The sequence below is a fragment of the Lissotriton vulgaris genome, chromosome 6 (assembly GCF_964263255.1).
Source record: "Lissotriton vulgaris chromosome 6, aLisVul1.2, whole genome shotgun sequence".
Lineage (NCBI taxonomy): Eukaryota > Metazoa > Chordata > Amphibia > Caudata > Salamandridae > Lissotriton > Lissotriton vulgaris.
The window spans coordinates 704998508-705016998 of NC_141694.1; the positions used below are offsets into that span (position 1 = coordinate 704998508).

Sequence of the window (18491 nt, forward strand, 5' to 3'; positions counted from 1 at the left end):
CCCTCTGTCTCTCTCCTTCCCTCTGTCTCTCTCCTTCCCTCTGTCTCTCTCCTTCCCTCTGTCTCTCTCCCTCCCTCTGTCTCTCTCCTTCCCTCTCTCTCCTTCCCTCTGTCTCTCTTCCTCCCTCTGTCTCTCTTCCTCCCTCTGTCTCTCTCCCTCCCTCTGTCTCTCTCCCTCCCTCTGTCTCTCTTCCTCCCTCTGTCTCTCTTCCTCCCTCTGTCTCTCTCCCTCCCTCTGTCTCTCTCCCTCCCTCTGTCTCTCTCCCTCCCTCTGTCTCTCTCCCTCCCTCTGTCTCTCCCCCTCCCCCTCCCTCTGTCTCTCTCCCTATCCCTCTCCCTATCCCTCCGTCCCTCTCTGACTCCCTCTCTCTGTCTCTCTTCCTCTCTCTCTCTCCCCCTGTCTCCCTCCCTCCGTCCCTCACCCTCCATGGCTGCCAAGGTTTCAGATTGATGTGTGTGACATATTCATTGTTTCAGTATAATTATGAGGGACATTTCCACAAATATGAGTGACACTTTCTCACACACATAATCAAGCACTGAAGACGAGGGAAACTTTTAAATATCAGACATTACACCCATTTGAACGAGAGAAACGGCAAGAAGGTCTTAAAAGTACTGCATAGCACCAAAAATGGAAAAAGCACCGTGGGACCCAACTGTAATAAACAGGATGTGAGAGGCCATACTTCCTACAATTGAGCCTCATGTTCCATTATGCTCTGCCCACCCCACTCCAAGGTATGCCATATCTGAATGCATGTGGGATTTTTCTGTATTATAAATACACAGCAACAAGTGTTTTTTTTAAAGAAGACTCAAGCTTGGAGTTATTGTAAATTATCCCTGCTGCATGGATAATGACGAATGCAGCGCAAGAGTGTAATCCTCTGAGGCTAGGAGAAAGGATTCGCCGACTGTCACCACTGCGTGGGAACGATTTGTTCTATGCGTTTAGCCTGGCACCATGACCTAGTCACCCTGTTCCCTAGAGGGAGACCCTCGTCTGCAGAAAGGACAGTAGGAAAGTAATGTCTGCCAAGCCAAGCAGGCCGAGATTCCAGTACAAAGACAGTGGTGCGTGTAATATGGCGCTTCAAGTGTGCAGATAGCAAGTTGGCACGTTAACTGAAAGGGGGGACACCCGATATAGTTTGAGTTGCTGGTGAATAGATGCGTGTGACAACCAAATCCAATCTTAAGTATTCCTCCTCCTGCAATCCGAGTTTTTTTTCCCTATACTCCAACGTGCTATTTAAGCTGAGTCCTGCAAAGAAGGGGTCGAGTTGGAGGAACATTATGCCATTGCAGGGGAGGCAATGAGTGCAATGCGAAGAACCCACGAAGGAAGCAGGAGATCTGTGAAGGTGTACCTCTGTCTCCCCGCCCTGTGTATGTGTCAGCCCAGGCTGAGACAGCTTCCTCAGCGCACACACACAGCCGCGCCCCAGTACTTCACAGGTCTGTAAAAGACCATTTACATGTTAATGAGGCCTTGTTGTACTTCACCTCTTAGCGCCCCTGCAGCTCCCCTCTGACAATCACTGAATCCCTCTCTCTCCGGCCCCCACAGAGCAGAGTCTCTTGAGTCCGCACTGCTGTGGCGGTATTTGCTAAAACAATTAATTTTTTTTTTTTTTACACGGGTGTCTACAAGGTCCGCGGGCCGCCCAGGAAGGCTTGCTGGGCCACTGGTTGCCCGCGGGCCGTACTATGAGTATCCCTGGTCTAGGGCGTGAGATGAAGGTTTGGAGATGGAGATTAGTTTGACTATCTCCTTCCGGAATGGGATGGAAGAATGATCAGGGTTTAGAGATGGGAAAGGGAGCGCTACTAAACACCCCAACCGGGCAGCTATTGGGAAGAGAGGTGCAATTGATGTCCAGTGAGCGCTTGATCTTGGAGATCTTATCATTGAAGAAGTTGTCACACCGTTCTTTGGATGCCTGTCCTAGGGATGTATCGGGTTTGGAGGTTTGTTGTCTGATGATATTAAAGAGCTCCTTGGGTCTGTTTTTTGCACTATCCAGTGCGGAGCGGAAAAACATGGATTTTTTGTTCTTGATAGGACTGTTGTACTTCTTACGGACTGTTCTGAGTTGATCGCGATGGATGGTAGTAGGAATGATCCTCCAGGGTCTTTCTGTGGCTCTTAGTTGTCCCCCTTCTTAATCAATGTCTGAGTCGAACCATGATGTGGACCGAATTGCTAGACTTGTTTTATTGTTTATTTTTTAATTTCAGGGGTGCTAGTTCGTCAAGCAAGATTACCATATTTGTGTTATAGAGCGAGGTGAGATCAGTTGTGGAGAGGAGATCATTGCCACTGGGTAGGAGCAAATTTAGCCTTTCTTCCATGACTCCCAGGGGAATCTGGGTGAGATTTCTGGACCATTTGGAGGGGGGGGGGTCCTTGTACAGGTGGCAGGGATAGCACTCTTTGGTTGATGTGGAATAAGATCCTGTGGTGATCCGACCAGTCCACTGGAAGAATGTCGTCTGTCGTAATTGCGTCTCGATGGGCAGTGGCATCCAAGGTTGCTCCTTTGTTGTGAGTTTCTTCTGAGCAATGTTGGGATAGATTATTGTCACAGAGGAGATTATTTAGAGATTGAATTAGTGTGTTGTTGGCTTCGTTCCAGCGTAGGTTAAGATCACCTAGGATTAGGTTGTTAGTATCTGAGTGCGCAATTGGCAATCAGGTCGGATAAGTGTTCCCCGAATGTGGGGGTGATGCCTGGTGGGTGATAGAGGAGGTGACAGACTAATGGGCTATTATCCTTAGTCTTTAAGTTGACAGAAAGACATTCAAAGGAGCTATACTTGCAGGAGTCCATTACAGCGATGTTGATGTTGTCCTTATGGATGATAGCTACACCTCCACCTTGTTGATCTTTTCTATCTTTGTTGATGATGGTGAAACCTGGGGGCACAAGCATATCTAAGCATGGTGGAGAGATCTCATTTAGCCATGTCTCCGTGATGAACGCAATGTCTAAGTCCTGAGAGAGGATGGCTTCTGTTAATTCCGTTGCATTCTTGGGGGCTGATCTACAGTTAATGAGCATGCAGTTAGTGGATAGCTTCTTTATGCTAGGATACTTTCCTGATGGGGCTTTCGGTATGGTGGAGAAGGAGGGCAGGGGTATTGTGATTTTCGAGCGGGTAGTCTCTTCTGAAGCCTGTGATCACTTGAATTTGGATTTAGGGGAGGCTGTGGGTGGAGAGTCGTATGTGGAGGCTAGATCCGCTGCTTCTTCAGCGGACATTGCTACTTTAGTTCTAGAAGGTCTTTGTGTCTGGATCTCAGCATCCTTACCTGGGAGACTCTGTACCCTGGACGCGGGGGCTTTGATTCTTGTGTGAGTCTGTGACGGGATCTCAGCGTCTATTTTAGTGGATCTCTGTAGCCGGTTCTCGAGGGCAGGTGAGGGCCCGAAATGGTGTTTTAGAAGGTTGGAGTTGGTCGGTGAAGAAGCCTTGGGTTGGATTGTGTATGAAATTGTGTTGCCTATTGCAACCACTGTAGCTATTGTACTTAAGAAGTCTATTGCCTATTTGAAAAGTATTTAACTAAAGGCATTCATTTTGAAAAAAGTATATTTTGATACCTTGTTGGTTCTAAAATAAAACAACTATATTTTTTGATAAAAACAATTGGCTTAGAGTTCAGTTCTTGAGTGTGTGAGACCATTCACTGACTGAGTGTGTATAACCAATGCGTTATGCTGTCCTCTGATACTGCCTAACTGCTCGACCAAGCTACCACTTTGGAGAGTAAGGTTCTATCTAACTTTAGCCTCTGCCAAACCTCTGGGGACTGTGGACTCTGTACACACTGTACCTTACTTTGGTCCAGTATATACAGAGCCCTTTCTTACACCTGTCTGAGGAAAATCCTATAAATCCACTCGCCAAATACCATCAGCAAAAACGACCTATGGCAGCAGGCTTTTCAACTTCCTGCTCATGAAAAATTCATGAAAATACACTGTGGCTGGATAGGTCTCACCCTTTGCAAACCTGCATCAAACATTACCAGGCAAGTCCTGACCTGGAACCCTCAAGGGGAAATCGAAAGAGGAACTCCAAGAAACACCTGGTGCTGACGCCTCGAGGCTGACTGGAAGGAGATAGGTTACACCTGGAGTCAGATTGAAAGAAGAGCCCATGACAGATCGCTGGAGAGTCCTGGGGGATGGCCTATACCCAATGATGGGTAATAGGCATAAGTAAGAAAGTATATACAAATTTGCTTCGGTGATGCACAAAGTGGTAATGTGGCACGCAGATGACTTCACTAATAGTGATGTTTTGGCAGTTCGTTAGCAGCTGATCTATTTTGGAAAGATGAAATATGAGGGTTTTTTTGCCGCACTCGCGGTATTGTGTTTATACTGTGTTGAAGTATTACAAACACTGTTTAGTGATTCAAATGTGTTCTTCCTCATAATGACAGTTACTAGGTTACATCCTGCTATACGAAACACATATTGGCTGGGCTGAAGTTTAATTGCATAATCGGAGAAGTGGAATAAAAGAGTATTGCACTTGAGGATTTGGCCTTGATTGACTTTTTGTTTGACAAATTAATTAACTGGATTTTTTGTGCCTTCATAAACTTTATTATATTTTATGATATGTCTATTCATATTTGGAGACAATAGGTCTAGTCTCCCACCTTGCTCAGCCTCCTTCCCTGTACTAAATGGATCCTATGCACTTATTTGCTTCTTTTGGGAAAACCAGTTTGTATGTGTACCACAAGTAACTTTGCTGTCCAACCCATATTCTAATATATTTGATGCATGCTCTTTGGTCTTTGTTCTTTGTTTGGGTTCATACCACAGTACAAGATTAAAAGTATTCAGGATTTGGTGAGCTTAAAAGAATCCGATCGTCGCAATCTTCTCCATTTCCTTGAAGATGAAAAATATGAAGAAATAATGGCTGTTCTTGGCAGTTTTCCTCACATCATCATGGAAATAAAGCCACAAGGTAGGCAAGAAACTAAGTTCTTAAACAAGCACCCCTGTCTTCTACTAGGAATTATTTTTGTTTAATGCAATAGATCAAATAACTTATTACTGTATTCATTGGCTACATATTAGTTTATTAAACATCTATATAATACCACGTGTAGTTACACCAGTCCAGAACACTTAAATATTATAGTGTAGGGATTTCGTAACTATGTCAACCTGTTTCTGATATTCTTATGTTTATGTGTGACATCACTTCTCAGCTATAAGAAGGAAATGTATAATGTAGCCATTTTATTGTAATGATTTATCTCGCTTGTCTAGCTAAAGTTTCAAGTGTAGCTGATTGTACTTCATGGCAGTGGAAGGAAAATGTTGCTTTCCAATATATGTCAGACACCAAGGGAAGGGCTTGTTTCAACTGGTGTTTACCCTGCCTAGTCTGGGTCACAAAAAACACATGCAAATCTGTGAAAAGGCTGATGACTGTCTGCTGCCCACCAGGCTTCTCACTGATCTAGGCAGACCACGACTGACTGCGAATTTTAGGTTACATTCAGCTCTCAGAAGAATGGTGTCAATACTTGCCACACTCTCCTCTCAGATTGATATTAGAAAGCTTAACGGGGAGCATAAGAAGGCTGATAGGATGCCGGGTATGTTTTGAATTTGTTTGTGGACCCTTTTAGAGCTAATGGGGGGAGGGTCCCAGGAAGTCAGGTTTTTTCTGTATTTCAGAGGGGGTTGATGTCACCACAGCGTTATTAGGGTGGGTAGCATTACAACAGATATTCTTTATGTGCGGCATGGGGTGGAGAGCAGAGTGAGGTTCTTTAATTTTCTTTCCTTGACTTCTCCACCACGGCACTACTAACCTGAGCAGGGGAAAAATAGAAGTAGGCATATACATAACAAATTCTTGATGAGGAGCAGTCAATAATTGGGTTTTTTTCCAACTCTTTCCCATGTGACAATGACAACGTGAGCTTTGCTTCACTCTCATTGTGATTTGGAATGCATCTGTTCAAAAACATTGCTTTATTGACAGTGATCCATCTGTATTTCTATTCCTTTACAAATGTTACAGAGAAGTTACAAAATAAAACTGCAAACCCCCGGACATTAGAAAATTATGGTTAGCCACTGGAACCAGAACTCGCTCTCCTGTCATGAAAACCATAAATTGCCTCCCAAATAGACTGCTCATGACTTCACACACGATCTAACAGATGCCATCATAAGTGATGTCCATGACATTACATGTCACCTTATCATTGATATGCCATAATTTTCTTTTTTTTGTAATTTGTTAGAACATGTAAATAATATGGCATTTATTTGTATAAATATTGTGAGAGCAGGAGTAATCCTTTTGTGAGTGGATGGGGTCAAGCTAAGTTATCCAGTATTGGGGTATCTTTCATACATTCACATGCCTTAATTATTCCCAGTCGTCGAGATGGGACTTCTACGGTAAAACATTCAAGCAGTGCTGTAAAAGCTTCATAGGCCATAGTGTCAATAGTAGCCTATCTATGTCCTTTTTAAAAAAGGACCCAATGTTGGAACTCAGCCAATCCGCTGCCAGCACCCACTAGAACACTCTCAGCAGAGGCAGGTTCTCTCAGATTTTCACTACATGTCTTGTGGAAGGCAGTCTTCTGGAGTGCTACTCAGTTTTTTCTTCAACTTTCACAACTTTTGGCATCATATCTGACATGAGGCCTTTTCCGCCCATGTAAGACCTGTGGCAAAAAAACAGTACATGTTGATGATCCACCTAAAGCGTGTATTTACTGCCTTTATCCAAGGCATGAGGTGAGAGAATGCAAAATCTGCTGCACCTTTTCACCTAAAACCCTCAAGGGCAGAGGGAAGGTTGTTACTGTGGCTTGAGACCACTAAACACCAGATGCCTTCTTCGGAGAAGGAGAGTGAGAGATCCTCTACACCCCATAAGTGGGCCAGATCTAAAGAATGTTTCTCAGGTTAGGGTAGGAAACATCATAAACCTTACCAGGACTCCAAACCTACAAAAGAAAAAGAAAGAAGCTAAACGATCCTCGGAGGCGGCGTTGTCTGTACCTTCTGTGCCTTCTAAGAAGGAAGGAGATAACCAAAGAGCCGACTCTTGAGATCCTGTGGGGCGAAAATCTCTCAAAAAATAGTTGATTACATTCCCTCCCTTATCAATGACAATGAGTGTTACATTAACGACACCGACGCAGTCATCAACAGCAACATTGGCGTCGGCAATCCAGGCTCAAATACATCTACGAGAGTCTCCATGTTGACAACCAGGACTCCATCGTTGTCGAAGACCATCAGTGCTCCCTCGACGACTAAGGTACTGCCGGCTAAAATCCCATCGACGACCGACTCGTCTAAGAGTGCCCCGCCTTTGTTGACGACACCGTCAACAATGGAATTTTCTTTTCCTGTTGTTTCTGCGCCGTTGACGCCACCTTCGACGGATACTCTGGGGACCAAAACTTTTCTATGACCAACCATGCAAGAATTCAGCAAGGTTTTGCCTTTCCTCCTTTTGCATCTGCTCGAGGGCTATGTGGAAAAGGATGAAGATGATGGACTTTATGGTGTGGCTCACAGTCCATCGGAGCGCCACGTAAACTGTCAAGATGATGAGGAGGATAAGGAATACCATGACGAGTCGCAATACTACCAGCAGGGATATATGACCCCAAGTCACTGTTACCATTCATATGTTTTTCAGCCAGAGCCACGCCCCAGGGACATGTCCCATCTGCCACCATCACTGATACAGGATCTGCATGCAATGCTGGCAGATTACCTGCAGCGGTTCACGCCGCAACAGGGTCAGCCAGACAGACTGGTACATCAATCAGATCCTCCAGGTACGCCGGTCGTTCAACTGCCAATCACATCTGTGAATGTTCTTGACCCCGGGCCAACTAACCCTGGCGCACCAGATGCATCCTCTTCGGGTGAAGATAGAGAGGAAGGTGAGCTGCTGGATACAATCTCTGTTCCTGATCCTCAGGACACTTATGTGATACCATCTCCCTTCCCTCCTCTGCATCTCCCATTGGATTCTCCCCTAGAGGATATTGGAGGATTTAATAATTTAATGCAGAGGGCAGCCAACCGGTTTCATCTGCCTATTACGGTCAAGCAGACCAAATGTTTTTTTTATATATGATTTCAAGGACACCAGAAAAATAGTATGCTCCATACCAATTATAGATTACATATGGCAGGAAAGCATCAAAATTATGAAGGTACCACCATCCATACCACCGGTGCTACCCCGTATTGAGACGCATAGGGTGCCAGAGGATTCTCTATCTTGTCTCATTGGGCACCCCAAGCCTGACTCAGTCATTTCTCATGCAGCTGAAAGACGTTCGAAAAACCCTGCTACTCCTAACACACCAAAACCAAAGGGGATGATGGACGGAGTGTTGAACATTGAAAGCACTCACCGCCAGTCAACTGATCTGGGTTTAATCCATCATCATTCTTTAGCTCACTCTGCCACCCCAGTTCAGACATTGCCATATGCAAATCAGTCTGACCCTGTGCCTCATGGGAACAGTCCAGCCTGAGCTGCCAAGCCTTGTCCTCCCTGTACCGGAAACAAGCATCCTGGGACCGGTTTCTGGCTAATCCGCCATCATCAGCACGGCTTGCTTGAATCCAGTGGCAAAGTGGCTGGCTAATGACTGCTGATTAGCCAGAAACCGGTCCCAGGATGCTTGTTTCCAGTCCAGCGAAGACATGTCTTGGCAGTTCGGGCTGCACTGTTCACATGAGGCACAGGGTCAGACTGATTTGCATATGGCCATGTCTGAACTGGGGTGGCGGAGTGTGTTAAAGAATGATGATGGATTAAACCCAGATCAGTTGACTTGGGGTGAGTTCGACACTCCACCCATCATCTCCTTTGTTTTTACTCCTAACACACACCAGATAAGGAAGGACGTAAGATGGATATTTTGAATGAATGAATGAATATATAGCGCACTTCTACCCTAAGGCCTCGTAGCGCTGTATTCATACCGCTGTGGAACCCTTCCTGGCTTTCCTGTGAGATTTCCACTCCTGGGCACCCCCCAAGGTGAAGCCAGGCATCCAAGCGCTGCTGGGGCTGTTGTACAGATTAAGCAAGCTATTGCCCAGAGTCACAGAGTGGGACCCATGATTAGACTAGGCACCGAGGCAAGAATTATCACATCCGTGGAGAATGAGTCCAAGAGCCGCCGAGGCGGAAATTGAACCCTGGTCCCGGGCCATACCTCTGCATCAGGGTCTGCCGCTCTAACCATTGAGCCACGCTTCTCCACATTTTAGGGAAACGCTTCTCTTCGATGGCAGCAGTGACAATTAGGGCAGCAAATGCATTAGCCATTTTCGGCCACTACGACCGTCAGATGTGGTCAGACGTAGCAGGCTTAATAGACCTCATCCCTGAAGACAAGAGGCATGGAAGATACTTGTGGAAGGGGAGCATGCAGCTTCGGAAACAATTTATTGTGTCCTTGATGTAGCCAATACTGGCTTTAGGCAACTGGCGGGAGCTGCTGTGCTCAGACCGGAAGGATGGCTGAAAGCGACCACCATAAGGCCTGAGGTGGATACAAAAGCCTTAGATATGGCTTTTGACTGTGATTCCCCCTTAGGAAAGCACATTGATGAGGCATTGTTGGCGATTAAGAATGACAGACACCGCAAAGTCGTTGGGCACACTGCAATAATGAAAGGTGCCTTCATTAGGGCTTGAGGACAATGCTTTGCCCCTTACAAGGGAGGTTACCAGAGGGCTCAACAGTATCGGCCATACCAGTCTCAATACCGGAGGTCCTACAATGCTGCCAGTCATCTACAGCTGGTTTCTGTCGCCAGGGAGGCCGCAAACGAAGGCCTCAACAAGGTTGTGACTCAAGCAGGAAGCAATGATCATGCCAGGGTACCAGCTTCCCTCCCCTCCCAACCTGTGGGTGTAAAGATTTCCAGCTATGTCTACCAGTGGCACGAAAAAAACAACAGATCTCTGAGTGCTGGAGGCAGTCACCTTTGGGCACACTCTAGAATTCATTCAGCACCCGCCGACTACTCCACCCAAGGGTGCCCCCCCTCGTCTTCACTTATTACGCGAATAGGCTTTGGTCATCCTCACCAAGGGAGCAATAGAGGAAGTTCCGATTGCACAAAAAGGAAAAGGTTTTTATTCTCGTGTTTTGTCCCTAAAACAAAAGAAAGCTGGAGAATGGCCGATATAGGACCTGTCTAATCTCAACAAGTTTCTCAAGAAACAGACTTTCCAGATGGTAACGCTTTTCGAGATCCTAGGCTGTTTAAACGAAGGAGGCTTCATGACCTCGCTCGATATAAAAGATGCATATATTCATATGCCCATCCATCCGAAACATCAGAAATTCTTAAGATTCACGGTGGAGGTACCCACGACCAATACAAGGTACTTTCAATTGATCTTAAATCGGCGCCAAGGATCTTTACCAAGTGCCTGGCGCCCGTAGCAGCAGCCCTGCGATCTCAAGGGCTCCAAGTATTCCTGTATCTCGACGACTGGCTACTCAAAGCACCAACAGCCCAAAAGGCCGTTCAAGCTACAAGCACCTACCCTCAAAATGTTTAGAACTTAGGGACTCACTCTAAACAAAGAGAAATTTTTGTTCTATCCAAGTAAAGTAACATCCTTTCTGGGAACGTCCATAGATACCATCCAATGCAAAGCCTTCCTATCTCATGAAAGACAGATAAGCTTACGACTGGCGAAGAGTATATCAAGAAAAAAGTCAGTTTCTGTGCGGATGTACAAGTCGCTGCTCAGGATGTGTTCTTCAGCCATAGATCTGGTGCCACTAGCCAGGCTGGAAAATGAGGCCTCTTCAAGAAGAGCAACAAAAACAATGGCAACAAGCCTCAGGATCCTTCAAAGAATGAAATAGAGATCACAACACAAATGGGAGAGGCACTTCGAGGTTGGTTTCATGCACCAAATGTTGTATAAGGCCATACTTTCCTTCAAACTATCCCAGATTATATTCTGACAACGGATGCCTCCGTGGACGGCTGGGAAGGACACCTGCAAGAATTACAGATTCAGGACAAATTATCCTCTGCTCAGAAGCATCAGCACATCAACAGGCTAGAGCTCACAGCCATTTTCCTACCTCTTCAGGCTTTCTTACAGAGGTTAGCAGGCTCCTTCGTGCTGGTTTGTATGGACAATGCGACCAGCATGTATTATGTCAACAAACAAGGGGGGAATCCGATCCATTACGCTATCACAAGAAGCGCTGGAGCCATGGGATTGGATAACGCATTATGGGATCTCATTCAAGGCCGAGCATTTCAGAGGTTGCACAATACTCTGGCGGATACGGTAAACAGAACACAGTCTAGTTGTCCCGAGTGAGAGCTGGACAAAGTGCTTCAAATGTGGGGACAGCCATAGTTGGACCTCTTCACAACATCGGAGAACGCCAAATGCCAGTATTATGTCATCAAATTCCCTCTACCAGGGTCGACAGGGAATGCCCTTTTAATGTGATGGTGGGGAATATATGCTTACGCTTTCCTCCATCCCTTTAATTCCCAGGGTATTGACCAAGATGAAGATGAAAGCCTGTCGTCTGATCCTAAAAGCTCCACAATGGCCCAGGCAGTACTGGTTCCCGAAGCTTCTCTTGCTGTCTGAGTCGATGCCCATATCCCTACAGCCATCCCCATCTCTGCTGACGAGAGAGAAGGGCCAAGTGAACCATTCAGACTTGTAATCTCTTCATTTGCATGTATTTCTCCTGAGTTCCTAGAATTCAGGAACTTGGATATCTCGCTGGAGTGCAGGGAAGTTATTGCTAAATTCAGAGCAGACAGCACTAACCAGACATACCACCTAAAATGGAAGTGATTCTGTTTCTGGTGCCAACGAAACAACCTTCACCCAATTCAATCGCCTCCTGAGCTGATTTTGCCATATCTCCTTTCTTTGGCAAAGCCAGGTCTCCCATTCTCTTAATTGAAGGTTCACCTGGCTGTGATTTCCCATTCTAGGACGTCTCCCCAAGTTCCTATTCTGTGCTTCTAGTCTTATAAAACAATTCATGAGGGGCCTCTTCTGTACATTTCCACCGGTGCGTGTGCCCCCTCCCGAGTGGAAGCTCAACTTAGTCCTCGCACAGTTAATGAAGGCAGCCTTTTGAACCAATTTACAAAGCAGAGCTCAAGTTTCTCACCTGGATGGTGGCCCTCTCACTGGCTCTCACTTCTGCAAGGACGGTTAGCAAGATCCAAGTTTTGAACGTCAAAGAACCTTTTCTTCATTTCACTGACAACTAGTTAACTCTGCGAACGGACCTGACTTTTATCCCAAAAGTACTGACGCAGTTCAACCTCAAAGAACCAGTGATACTTCAATCTTCTTTTACAAATCCATCTAGTCCAGCAGAACAGGCTCTATACACTTTGGATGTTAAGAGGTGTTTAAAAATCTACCTGCATAAAACAAAAGATATAAGAAAAACGGATCAGCTGCTAGTGGCCTATGGACAAGGCAGATAAGGAACAGCAGTAACTAAAGCCACGGTTGCCAGATAGGCCTCTTCTGCAATCCACTTCTATCATTACAAGGCTAACAAGCCTTTAAAAATAAGAAATAAAGCACACTCCACCAGGGCAGTTTCTACATCAGCAGCTCTGTTCGCTTGAGTAACATTAGAGTAAAATTGCTGTGCTGCCACATGGATAAATCTCCTCTATATAACTTTGCTTGCTATGCTATCTGTCGCTAATGTAAGTCTTTATAATGCTGGACGTTCAACAGCATCTTAAAGGTTCTATTATTTTTTTCTACTAAAAAGCTCATTGAATGCATCTTAAGTAGTAGAGTATGTTAAGTTTGCAGGTTTCTTTTCTAGGCATCTTTTTAAAGCTTTCCAGAAATTCAAAGAGTATTTACATGATTACAAATGTCACTGTTCTATTTCAGTAACTTAGGGGGTTATGATTTACATGTCTCCCTCCGTCTGCTAGCGGCAGTATGATTCTGGGTACTTCTTGCTATTCTGATTCAGGCATGTGAATCTATGAAAGATGCCCCAATATTGGATAAGAAAATAAGTTACTTACCTGTATCTACGGTTATCCAGTAATTGGTATCATTCATAGATTCACATGTAACCCACCATCTTCACCATAGGGGTAGTTCTCTTTACTTTTGGGATTCTTACTTCCCACTTGTGCTTAGAAAATCTGACCAGACCTGCCTCTGCTGAGAGGGTGCCTTGAGCGGATTGGTTGAGTTCCAACATTGGGCCCTTTTTAAAAATAAAAATAAAAGACATAGATAGGCTACTACTGACATGGCTTAAGGCCATTATAGCCTATGAAACTTTTAAAGCACTGCTTGAATATTTTACCATGGGACTCCTATATCGACGACTAAGAATGATTCAGGCATATGAATCTATTAAAGATACCAATACTGGATAACCGTAGTTACAGGTAAGTAACTTATTTTCTTTTTCACTGCGGGGTCATGAGTTATGGTTTCTAGAGCCAACCACAGATGGCCAGTTTAAGGGGTTTTTGGGTTCTATTCCAAAACCTTCACTTTAACTGTGATATTATTTAGGGAAAAAACAAAGGTATTTTTAAACATGTGTTAAGTCCTTAGGAGCAAAATAAATCATAAGGTATCATTAACAGTTTTTTTTGGATGTTCTTCTGGATAGACCTTATGTAGAATCAGCCCCCAGGCAATATGCACCCAACTTCCAGGTTGACCTCCCTTCAAATTCAACCAATCTCAGCAGTGTTGGTTTTCAGCCAGACACACACTGACACCATCAGCATTGTTCTGCTTCCAACCTCCTGCGTCCCAAACCCTGGTCAGCAGGTGTTTGTCTCGGGGCCCAACCTGGTGCCAGGCTCTATATTTAAACCCTACCATGTGCCCACTTTCTGCTGGCTCACCACGGATCAACATGGTTTTGCAAGATCGTACATTAAGGATCTATTAGGCACCACAATTCACCCGGACGTAAATTCCTTTTTCTTTACTCCTCTGATGTGCATTCTGAGCTACCTCCATATTTTTTGACCAATTTATTAACCTACGTCTCGGAAAGCACCACAATAGCCGTACCTTATTGCCCTCAAATTCACCAGAGAATGTCTTACACCTAAGTTGTGTCCAGCGTTATCTATGTTCCACTTGGAAGAAGTCCTTCTCTGTTTCTGACCCTTGCGCCTCATGCATTTTATGCATGGGTATTAGACATTGTAATTGATCTGTGCCTATTGTGTGCAGATGGATACGCTGGCTCTAAGGAGAAGGAGACCAACTTTTTTATAGCCAAGGCCTGCTTTGTCAAGATAACCCCCCCCCCCCCTCTCCCAGGTAAGCAATCTAGAGAAAAAAGCATGCAAACTTGGAAATGTTTCATTCTTCTCCTTCACCTTGTGCTCCTGTCAATTCCAACATGGAGCAGGCACCGTCTGCCTTGCTCTCACCTGCAGTTTTTGCTACGTATTGGTAAAAGAGACCCTGAAGGCAATTCCTTACTTGAGCACCATATGAGCAGAAGTAAAATTGAAGAAAAACACACCAACTTCTACCATGATGCCATACATGGCTCATTTGCTGCTAATCTTGGGTCATTTCCTGCTGAGCTGTCACTAACCTAGAAAAGCTGAGAATTGGCCGGAAAAGGCTATTAGGTCTTGAGCATGAACCCTTGGTATAACAAATGTCTAGTTCTCATAGTTTGTGTGTTTCACTGCCATCATGTCTGATTAGGATACACCTGATATGACAGTAGCAGATTATGAGGGTGAATTAGTAGGGGTGGCGAATTTGGATATGGGCAGTCGTCTTATCCTGCATCCTCAGCTGTGAGTTGAGTAGGCATTTCACTAGGGTGACCTGACTTATACACCTGTCCATAGAACCCCATAGTCATTAAAAAGCCAGTAAAAGTGTTGGTTTGTCTGGGCCACTGCTGAAATGAAGTTGCAAGCATTCAACTTTGTGCTTGAAGTCCTCCAGTAAATCAAAATCTAAGTGCAAGCATGAATATGCAAATATGAAGTGGAATTCAACATAATCCTGCCTTTCTAAAACTTGAGCAGGAGCAACAACATCACAAACCGTTTCTTTCGCCTTTACGGTTTGCTGTTGTGCAGTTGTCCCTTCAATTTATCCCTGTATACCCTGACTTTCCCGGGTCATCTCTGCAGTAGAATTAACCTTTTAATGGGCATATGTTAGACTGTAGGTGCAGTTGCAGTTCCCACTAGCATGCCTAAGGGCACTGAGGAACGGCAGGGAGCTCCACTCATGTTACCACTGGCAGATCAGTCCTCTTGTATTCCGATCCCTTAGGACCTGCTGCAGACCCTTACCGACACTGGTGCTGGCTTCCCTTCTGGTCTCTTACACATCAAAGCTGATACCGATGCCAACAGGAGTTACTGCTACAATATCGTACATGGAATCAGTATCCGTCCACTCTCGACCAATGTTGTGCTATGAAATCACAAAAACATAACTGATCGTCTTGCTCTCTGACTCGATGCCTGTATCAGGGCGTACATGCAAAAGAAAGCTCCATTATCTTTTTGGGTCTGTTCAAGGGACACTCCAGAATTTAGATGATGATAGTTATGGCCTTCTCCCCCCCTCACTGCAGAGAGGATGCCTTATACATGGGGTTGCCAGAGGCTTTGACAACTCTCCTGAGGTAGAACTTGAGTCGCCACTTGAGCCACCAACGGAAGACGTTGCCTTTTTTAAAGCAGTGGTCCTTATGGCAGCTGAGATTCTGGATGTACAGCTGACTTCAGTGGAGGTCAAAATTAACATCCTAACAAAACTTTTGCAGCCTGGGCCTGCTACACTAGCTGCAGTATTACAGAATGAGCTTCAGCCCGTTTGTAATACCGTAATGACCTGGGGTGCACATGCTGTGCACGCCACTAGGCACTGTGCCTAATACTGTCCCAGGAGAGAGCTAAAAAAGATACGAGCCTTAGGAAGATAGATCTCCACCATGTGGCACATTACCAAAGGTAAATAACGTATCACTTTGTGAAGATGAGGCGGTGTTTCTTCAAATGTCCAACATTATAATAATGATCATGATAAATACGCGTGTTTTTGTAGATCCCTTTATACCACATTAACATGATTTATAAGCACTGTAAATAGGAAGTACTCTTTTACCCAATTTAATGACATTTAGGTTAACAACCTCAAAAGGATGTAAGGCTCTGTTGACCTTGCTGACATTCACAGTTATGACTGCAGAAGACTGCATCTTTCTGCAGCTAACATTCAACACACCGAGCCATCCTACTTTGTTAGAAAATCACCAGTTATGACAAAGGTACACAAAAGTATGTAATCAGAATGAGAAACAAGGGCCTATTAAGTTGTGGTGCCAGGTTCAAAATTAAAACCCCAGCTAACCAAACTAGAGAGAAAATTCAGGGGCTTTATTCCTTTGTTTTCATGAAGGAGGGGAAGGTGCGGGTACTGCAGATTAAGAAAATGTGGATTCCCAGGAAGAGCAGGTGGATTCCCAGACATTGCCTTCGCTTTTCTAAACAAGAAATGGGAGGAAACAGAAGACTGTTAAACAAGAGCTCCAATCCACATCATGCACACACTTTAGTGGGAGGGATTCAATGTATTTCCAGGTGATTGCAAGCAGAGCTACCAAGCAACAATGCAGGGTTTTTTAGACTTTTGTTGTCAGACTTCTGGCCTAAATGTACATATCTGAAAGAAACAGGTTAGTATTAGATTCCTTACCTTAGAATAGCCACAGGCGTCAGACTGGATCCGGAAATTTTTGTGTAGCAGTACCCTTGCGCGTCAGTAGGCTTCGTCCGCGGCTCTGCGTCCGTCGTCGGCGTCGTGGGTGCCGTGATGACGTCGTCGGAGTACTTAGACGCCGCCTCCGCTCGCTGATGTCAGTTCTTCTTTTTTCTGCGCCAGCAGCGCAGATCCGGAAAAAGTGGTACCTTAGTCGATTTTTGACTAACTTTTTTACGATCCCTTTCGATCATTTTCGAAGTCTTCGACTCCGAACGGTGCCGGTATGGATGCCTGGTTTTAAACCCTGTGAGGACTGCAACCGACTGATGTCAGTACCCGACCCTCACCCCCGGTGCCTTCACTGTCTCGGCGTCGACCATGACGACAAGGCCTGCCCTGACTGCCGAGCCCTGACATCGAAAGCTAGGCGGGAGCGGTCCCGCAATCGGCTCGAGCTCCGGCAGTCGGCCCCGCGCCGCGAGAGGTCCCGGTCCGGATGGAGGTCAAGGGACCGGTCGCGGGGTCGGAGCCATCATAGCTCCGGGAGTCACCATCACTCTTCAGGCTCGAAGTCGTCAGGTAAGCACAAGAAGTCAAAGAGACGTCATCGCTCTTCCGACCCCCCCCCCCTCCCCCCCTCCCCCCCTCCCCCTCCCCCTCTCCCCTCCCCTCCCCCCCCCCTCTCCCCTCCCCTCCCCCCCCCCTCCCCCTGACGCTCGCGCGACGCGGCCGGGGGTTCGGGTGACACCGCCCACGCGTTTGGGTGACACCGCCCACGCGGCTCCGTCGGAGTCGCAGGCATCGCGGCCTGCTTCATACCCTCCGGTCCCTGGGCAGCAAGCGACGCCGGAGGAGATAAAGCGCTTCCTCATGGCCATGAGGTCCCTCTCCTCCGACGGGCTCCGTGGCGCCTTCGGGCCCAGCGGACCCGTCTGGGGGCCCTAACGGGTCGAGTGCTTCGGCCCCAACGCCGGCGGGTGCCCCGACGCCACAGACTCCTTCGGGCCCGGCGCCGCAGGGCCCTGCTAGATCCTCTTCCGGATCTGGGTCGTCGCCAGTTGACCTGACTACCTCGGTGACGCCGTCCCCGATGCCTCCCTCGATCCGGTTCCGGCGTCGGAACGGCGCTGCTGGGTGCCGCTCTCGATGCCGCTTGGAGAGTTCTACTTCAACGAACCGGCCCCATCCTTTGACAACCATGATTTTCAGGAGATGGGTGATGAGGAGTATTGGGAGGGGTCTGAGGACCCTCTGACACGTGATGGTCAGTCCCAGCAGGACTGGACAGGTGAACTTGGGGATGCCAGTGGTCTGGACACTTCGCCAGACACTGGTTTTGTCTCACCCCCTACCGTGGCTACGGAGGAGGGGTCAACCTACAGTGTGGTGTTGACGTGGGCGGCCAGGGCCTTGGGCCTTGAGCTCCCCGTCGCGGCCGTGAGGATTGACCTCCTCACTGAGGTCCTTAAACCGCAGTCCAGCTCGGCTGAGCCTCTGCTGCCGTTTAATGAGGCCTTGCTTGACGTTCTTTTGGGCACTTGGTCCAGGCCCGCTACAGGTCCGCCTGTGGATAGGAACATGACCAGACGCCACCGCCCGGCCCCGGGCGACCCTTGTTTCCTGTCCACCCATCCCACCCCAAGAGCCTCGTCATCCAGGCCACCAACTCCCAGACCGCATTCC

General features: G+C 46.6%; 1 protein-coding gene across 1 annotated transcript in view; it reads left to right on the top strand.

Moving 5' to 3' along the window:
• SEC63 (SEC63 protein translocation regulator) overlaps positions 1 to 18491 on the top strand; it is a 611233-nt gene that overhangs the window by 390945 nt on the left and 201797 nt on the right. Inside the window, exon 13 of the mRNA XM_086926685.1 lies at positions 4850 to 4997. Coding sequence (XP_086782811.1) covers positions 4850 to 4997 — 148 coding nt within the window. The remainder of the gene's footprint in view (positions 1 to 4849; positions 4998 to 18491) is intronic.